At 43.5% G+C, this 8444-nt stretch overlaps 1 protein-coding gene across 1 annotated transcript; it reads left to right on the top strand.

Annotated features, from left to right (window-relative positions):
• Window positions 1-290: 290 nt before the first annotated feature.
• On the top strand, window positions 291-2462 carry HRG_10006 (major facilitator superfamily domain-containing protein; the record flags this gene model as incomplete). The annotated part of the gene is made up of 8 exons (XM_044868477.1): window positions 291-481; window positions 547-1243; window positions 1289-1405; window positions 1467-1505; window positions 1556-1613; window positions 1674-2077; window positions 2127-2174; window positions 2229-2462. 8 exons carry the CDS (start codon window positions 291-293, stop codon window positions 2460-2462), a joined length of 1788 nt encoding a protein of 595 aa, XP_044716474.1.
• Between the last annotated feature and the right edge of the window lie 5982 nt (window positions 2463-8444).

Here is an 8444-nt window from a genome sequence, read left to right on the forward strand (position 1 = left end):
GTGCCCGCTCCCACTTGTTCGAATTTAAAGTGGGTGAGTCGTAGCAAAATCCGACAAAGTAGGGGCGGGCAAGAGTGTAAGGACTCGGGCGAAGTACATCCATCCATCCAACCACCCATTTGCCATACCTACTTGCTGCCAGACATTGATCCAGAGTAACTCCACAACCGCAAAGCCGAACCTTCTAAAATTACGAACTAAGAGAGACTATTCGTATGCACCTCAACTCTTAATCCGAAGCCTCCCTCTACAACCAAGTTAACGCGACATTCTTTCTTTTGCAGCAAGTCATGGCGAATCACCTGTCCACTAATCCACCGAGAGACTCGACTTCGCCGCCGGCATCCAGTCTCAGATCTGGGCCGCCAGCTACCCCTGACGTCGACCACAAAGCTGCCAAGCGGGCGAGGAGAAAGTACAGATGGAAGATAGTGCTCGGCCTGGTCTGGCCCTATGCCCTCCAGGCGCTTGATGCCACCATGTACGAGCTTCTATCCCACCCTCGATATGAAATGACTTGGCCATGTCTCTAACCCTTGACCGCAGCATCGCAAGCGCATTACCCTGGGTGGCCAGAGACTTTAACAAAATCTCGCAGCAAAATTGGATAGTCTCGGCCTTTAACCTCACCTCGGCAGCCTTCATCCCCTTCTGGGCCCAGATGGCCGACGTATTCGGTCGATATGCGGCCATCATCGCTGCCGTCTTCCTCATGCTCATCGGCAGCGCTCTCTGCACTGGTGCGCCGACAAGCGCATATGGGCTTCTGCTCTTGGGGCGCGGATTTCAAGGCGTGGCTTCCGCGGGACTCAACGTCGTCGTTCGGACCATCCTCGCCGACCGCGTGACGCTGCAGGAAAATGCAAAGAACTGGGCCATATTTACCCTTGTCGGAGGCATTTCCTACGCCCTGGGCCCTGTCATTGGTGGCTACCTTACAAGGGCCAACTGGCGTTGGTGTTTCGGCATCAACCTGCCCGTCGGGGCTGCTGCACTGCTGGCCATCTTCACTATACTGCGCAAGGAGCTTCTCGGGCCCCAGCCCATCCCCGAGCTTGATGAAACAGCCGACACGGGGCACTTCACTAAGATTGCTGCGCGCCTTAAAACCGTCGATGTGGGAGGGCAAGCCTTCTTTCTTATGGGCTTTGGCCTCATTATCTTGGCCCTGACTTGGGGCGGCGTGACATACCCATGGAACTCTGCCGCCGTTATATCTTCGCTACTCATCGGGGGCTTTCTTGTGGGGTTCTTCTTCGTCTGGGAGCGGATGCTTGCTCCGGGTCAGTTCTTGTCTAAGAGGATATCGCGGCAGCGGCCCATGATCCCTTGGGCTCTCCTGACCAACCGGGACATTGGCTTGATCTTTTATATAGAATGCGCCACAGGCATGGCAATGTTTGCCGTGAGATTGAACGATTCTCCTCTGCGAAAAATTATTTGCATACCCTCTAACATGGAGGCAGGTCCTTTACTTCTGTAATGTTTATTTTATTGCGGTCAAGGTATGGCTCGATTACCTGTCCCGTCTGACGTTGGCTCATGTGAGGTTTAGGGGAACAGCCCGGACGAAGCAGGTCTCCAGCTTCTTTTCTTTGCGCCAGGCATGGGCGGTACGGTCGAGCATCGCTGGCTGACGTTGCCATTCTGATCTTAGGCTAACTTGTCTGCAGTTGGAGTCTATCTGTGTGCCTTTATGTGTAACCGATGGCCGAGAATGACATTTCCGCCACTCTTCCTCGGCACCATCACCGAAGCCATAGGTATAGGCGTCCTGACTTGGGCCCTGTTCAAAGAACAGTCGCCGCCCATCTTCGGCGCGATGGCCATGGTTGGTGCCGGCATGGGCCTCCGGTTCATGGTGGCTCCGCTGCACTGCATTGGCATTTTCAAGGCACATCGCGCTTCCGTCATTGGGTTGATTGCCATTGCCGTTCCACTTGGAGGGACTATTGGCTTAACGATTATGTCTACCATCTTTAACAACGTTTCAGAACTCGACGCGAAAGATGGTGACTTCTCAAGGCTGCGGGACCAGCCGGCTGGAGTCGGGGAACAGGCCATCTATAAGGCCAAGGTAAGAGTGCAGTTGGTTGTAGGAAGACATGGCTGATGATTAAACTCAGATGGGTGTCGTCTGGGCTTTCGTTTCTATCACTCCCTTGATGGTTTTGGTGTGTCTATAAGCTATCCTACCTTGGAAGTTACAGGACTAATAGTATGTATAGTCCTGGATCTTGTGTTTCTTCCTCGGCAACGTCAAACTCGCCGACGGGGGCGGCAACGGCCAAGATGCTGTCTACGCGAAACCTTATCTTTGGTGCTTGTGGCAAGATAGGCAAGCAGCCAAGAGTATAGAAGATCCAAGGCTAGGGAGCTCGCACAGCAGAATAGAGCTCAACTCAACGCGCAGCAAGGCTGCAAGGTTTGAATGCGCGAACCCGCCGTCTCGCAGGGACTAAGGACGAAAGGTCAGAGTCAACATCTGAATTCCCGTCTGTTCTCGATCCAGGAGTGCGCGAAGTTGGGGATCGTTGCGTGCGCGGACTTGATCTTCGAGAGAGCAAACGGTCCGGATGGAAATGCTATTCGCCCCCACGGCCGAGGGGTTGAAGACTCACGCCGGTATGCACTAAGATTGGTCTGCCCCGCCAGATGCCCCCATAAATCCATGGGACCCTGCGATGCGGGATACCGGGAGGGGCCGCCTATATTCGAGGCCAGCCAAGATCCGCGCTGCCGGCGTTGAAGCTGAAGTCGCTCTTATAGGAGGCAGTTATTGATCATGTCGACATTTGTCAGCTATATCCATATAAGACCCAGCCTTCCACTCCTTCTATAGCTAGAGATATCATTATTAAGAGATCATTCATTTAGTCTTTCCTAGTCCATATGTGTGGACGACAAGACATATACCGGCTTTGGTACCGGCTCGAGGCAGAACTCAATAAGGTGGATGGCAAGCCGTATAACACTTCTAATCTTATTAGAAATTGTTTTTAACGATTCATGAGTACCGGTACTACCGCTACGGTACATTTCAGGCCCTCGCGGCTGCGCATCGTGTCCCGGTCGTACGGTACCAGTGAAATTAAATGACCCGCGGATTGGCCCCGAACGGATTCCCAGTCTCCCAGCATACGTCTCTATTACTAGTCGCTGCTTAGTTTGACGAGGACGAAGACGACCACCTAAGCAAGTGGCGGACAGGCAGGCATTGCTACAATAATTAGTACCGGCGCAAATGCGCTTAATTAGCAGCGATACATGCCCTACAGGGCCCCCGTCTGTAGCCCCGTGTGTGTATTGTAAAACGGTAAATGAGGTAGGCAGGCGGGCCCCGGGAAACGCGGATCCCGTTCGGCCTATTGGATCCCCCAATTTCTCCCCTTTACTTAGGCCTAAAAAAGGCCTCAAGAACACACATTATCACATCAATATAACGTGTTTTGCGGCTGCACACAAGCTGCTGCAGTAATTATGCCTTAATCCATCGTGCATATCCCAACTATTTCCTCATTAGGCCCGAGCCGCAGAACGACTGTTCTGACTAGACCCAGCGTTACCGCACTCAAGGGATAAACTTAGGCTAAATCCAGCTTCGGTTATATCCAGCTTAGGCTATCCGTATACTTTTAGCCAAGTGTCCGGCACTTACGTCCCACACCTGGCATGACAACGGTACTCGTGCCCTGCCCCCACTCTTTCAGATTTCGCTTCGACTCACCCGCTTCCGCTTAAAGTGTGGCACGAGGCGGATCAGTAACAACAGTGGCTCCATCGCCTTCGTGGACGACTACTCTGCCTGGGTCACTAGACCAACAGCCGAGTCGAACAGAGATAGTATTCAGTCGATTATCGATGATGCGCTCGAGTGGGAGAAGCGCAGCGGCGCCACCTTTAAAGTTAATAAGACGTCCGTTATCTATTTTACACGCATCGCAGTACGCGATAGCGACTCGCCTTTCGCTATTAGAGGGAATAATATTAAGCCGAAGGACAATATAAAGCTGCTAGGAGTTATCATAGATTAAGCACTTCGCTTTAAGGAGCATATCGCCGGAGTAGCCGCTAAGGGGCTAACCGCTACTATATACTTAAAACGACTAAAGATAGCCTCGCTATAAACGGCGAGGCAACTATTTACTGCGACCGTTATGCCGACTATAGATTATGCCTCTAACGTTTAGTCGTATATATATAAGGCGAAAGAAGCGTTATAGATCGATAGGGCCTAGCGAATTAGAGCCTAGGTAATTATAGGAGGATTCCGTATAGTAGCAACGGTAGTAGCTAAGGCCGAGGCTAGCGTATAATTATTCCGAGAACGGCACGCTTAAGCGGTAGCGAAATTCTAGATAAGGATATAGACGCTCCCGAAGATATATCCTCTAATATCGTTAAGGCTTAAGCTATATAGGAGGTATGCCTCGCCGATATAGAAGCTCGCCTCGGCGATATTAAGACTAGATACTAAACGCGTAGAAGTTATCTATAAGTTCGCACTCGCGCCGTAGGACGAACGTATATAGGTAACGTACGAGGTAAACCGAGTAAAAGTAATAAGGCCGGAGGTCCTAGAGGATATTACTATTACGACGTCTAGTTCTTAAAGGAAAGGCAAGGTCGGTTTAGGAGGCGTCGTTCGGGATACTTCCCGCGATAGCGTAGACGGGGTGCTAGCTAGCTATTCCGTTACTCTTAGCCCTAGCGGTAAGTAGAATGCCTATACTATAAGACTCGAGGCAATCGCTATAGCTCTAAGGTATATACCTTTAGGTCTTTATAACCGAGATCTTATTATTATAATAAGCAACCGCTCTATCTTATAAGTTATTAAGTAGCTATAGTAGTAATTTAGTTAGTATATAATATAGGCGATATATAGATCGGTTAAATTTCTAGTAAAAGAGGCTATAGAGTTAGACTTTATTAGGTACCTACTAAGAATAAGGAGTTTACTCTTAAGCTACTAGCTAAAATATAAGTAAAAGAGCGATATAAGATAAGTATATTACTAAATTAGTAATATTTTAAGTAAGATTAATAATATTATAACTATTACTTAATAAGTATACGCGCGTTTATTAGATCCTAAAAGGAGTTAGAAAGTACTTAAAGTATATTAATAAGGCACTACTAGGTAAGTATACTTATAAGTTATACGACGAGCTAATAAAAAAAGAATCTAAAGTATTAGTATAACTTTAAACTAGTAAATCGCGGCTAAATAGTTACCTCTATAAAATCGGGGTAGTAAAATCGGATAAGTATACTTATAGATAATTAGTAGAAATAGTAGAATATTTTCTCTTTTAATATAAAAGATAGATAGTATAACGAGAAATTATACTTTAATATACTCGCGGAAAAATAAGAAACTATTCTTTCTTCCTAAGAAGTAAGGTAGAGTTAGATAACGATAAGTAGTAGCTTAATATAAGGGATATATAGGCGATAATCTAGTTTATATTAGCGATAAAATACTTTAATATAAACTAATAATAGGCTATATACTAATTAAAGGTAAATTATATAATTATAATAGCCTTTAACTTAGTAGATCGCGCTTTAGTTATTAAAGGTAAGACGCTAAATACTTAAAGAAACTAACCTTTAAGTAGACCTATTATATTATAGTAAATAAGGCTAGTAATAGATAAAAAGAAGTATAGAGCTTTAGGTATAATAGAACTATATATAGTAAGTATATAGCTTAGCGGAGTAGCCCTATAAGGGAACCCTCTAGGCATAATATAACTAAAGAAAAAAGTATAGTAACTCTTTACTATAAAAAAAGTTATCTTTTATAGGCTATTAGTAGCCTATTAATAGAGAAGAATTTTTTAAGCTACCTAACTATACTTCTACCTCTCTATCCTTAGCTCTTAGATGGTAGGCATCCGCTAAGCACTATTAGATTATAGCGCCCGAAAAGGAGAAGGAAAGGGTATAAGTTAATAGGTAGATAGATACTATAAGATAGTAGAGGTAAAGGTAGACTTTAAAGACCTCTACGCGAGTATAAAACGGTCGAGCTTTTCTATAAACTCTAAAAGAGCTATAGTAAAGCATCTTATAGGCTATAGAAGTATACCCGCTTTATAGCGAGGTCGAGATCGACGCGGCGGAGATAGCTAGCTAGGGGGCGCCGCCGTATAAGGTGCCGCTAGTAGTATACGAGCGGCTAGAGCGAAGCGAGCCGTCGGCGCGGGAGAGGACGTGGACGGCGTAGGTAGTGCCCCCGTCGGAGCGGGCTATAGACGACGAGGGTATAATCGAGATCGAGGAGGTCCTCGCGATATTAAGGTAGGGGCGGGACCCCGCTAAGGGGAGCTATAACGTCGGGCTTATATACGAGGACGACGACGGGGACGGCGCTAGGCCTAAAGAGGACGGGGACGTAATTAACGAGGTAACGTCTTCCGGTATATTCCTATTAGACGGGGCGCTAGAGGTAGCCGATACCGAGAAGATTCGCTTCGCCCGCGGTGCTATTAGGCCCGAGGGAGCGCGCGCTAGCCCGAGGACGTAGGTAGGTACTACGGCCTAAAGGGCGGAGGGCGATAGCGGCGACGTCGAGCTATATATATAGGTACGGCGCGGCAAGGATTTCGCTAACTTAGTAGACGCCTCCTTCTTTATAAAGGCCTTTCTAACCTTATTCCCCTTTAGCTTAAGCGGGCCGAGGCTCGCTAACGAGGACGCTAACGTTAGCTACCTAGCTTATAGTATACCCCTCTTTTAGTATATCCCTACTACCCTTACGCTAATATTAATATTATATTATAACTATATTTTCTTATATACCTTTTATTTAATAATTATAAATAATATACTATTTAAATTATAATGCCTTAAGCTTTTAAATATACTAAAGATTAGCTCTAGGAAGTACTTTTTAATATTAGAAATAGGATACTATATATATATACTAGTCGTAAGTAAGGTATTTTAAGAGGCATGCTTTAAACGCGTTTTAAAGGCGCCCTATTAATAAGAGAGGTATAAGAGTTATATTAGCGGCTTAGTTAAGAGTAATAGAAATACCTTAAGGACTAGATTCTTACCTAAGCCGCTCTTAGGCTACCCCTTATATACTTTTAGCTTAAGGAATTCGCTAGCTATATTATTAGAGCTAGTAGCGACCTTCGCTTACTTAGGAAAAATTAAGTATTAACCTTTTTAGCCTATAACTAAGAGGTTAGTACGATTAAAGGTAAAGTTATTAATTTTACTTATATTAACGGCGCCTTTATAGCTTAAATTATAAAGTAGTTTTAGTTACTTAACCTACTAGCTTTATAAGTAATTCTATTAAAATTACGCTTTAATATAGATAAGATAGGTATCCTTAAGGGCCTTAGCTATAACGGCCTTATACTAAGGAGCTTAGAAAAGAAGGAGACCCTTAAAAGGCGGCTTAGATCGCGTTATTAAACTATAATAGTCGAATACGTCTCTACTATAAGTTAGGCCCTAACCCCCTTTATAATCTTTAAAGGTTAAGACTTTTAATACTAATAGTTCCTTAATAAACTTAATTTTCTAAAGGATTAAAACTTTATAGCCTCCTTAATAAGCTAGATAAGTAATAAGATCGCGATTTAATAGCTTAAAGATATCTTTATCTTATAAATAAGAAAGGTACTATAAAGCAACGTTCTTCTTATATTAGATAGCTATAAAAGCTATTAAACTAACGATTTTATATATAAATACTTCTAGCATAGTATATCTTTTATTTTCTTACTATTATATACCTCTTATATCTTTTAACCTCTTAATATCTTAGGTTTTACTTTAATTAAGGGCGCCTATTAACGCGAGCTTAAAAATTTATATTTTTTTTAATAATATAGCTATTACGAGACACCTTATAGTCGATAATCTAAGTACTTATAACGATATCGGCCTCCCTTAGGGAAGTTACCCTTAACTCCTTAAGGCTTACCGTAGAAGAAGGAACTTAGAAGCTACTAAGTAAACTCTAGGAAATTACCTAGAAATCCTAGAAACGATAACTAAGTAGATTATATAGATATTTTATAGAGATTTCCCTTAGGGATATATTATATAGGGAATATACTATGATTTCCTAAGTAATAATAGCACTTTAAGGATTATACCGATATTTCTTTAAGAAGTTACTATAAGAATATAGCAGGGAAATTATAAAGAGATACTTATACTTACCTAGGGAAAATACTAGGAAATACTACTAATACGCTATACTACTATCGTATAATTATAAGGTTAAGATATTACTTAGTTAAAGCTCTAAGTAAGGTCTTATACTTACTATAGTATATATATAGAAGATAGAGAACCCGCTAGATCTTAGGTAGCTAAAAAAGAATATAAATAGTTATTACTACTCTTACTTTAACTTATAAGATAGGTAGCTAGTCTATATTTAACGCGCGTAATAATATATAGTAGCT

This window comes from Hirsutella rhossiliensis, assembly GCF_020360975.1.
Source record: "Hirsutella rhossiliensis strain HR02 chromosome Unknown scaffold00014, whole genome shotgun sequence".
In the NCBI taxonomy this organism is placed as follows: Eukaryota; Fungi; Ascomycota; class Sordariomycetes; order Hypocreales; family Ophiocordycipitaceae; genus Hirsutella; species Hirsutella rhossiliensis.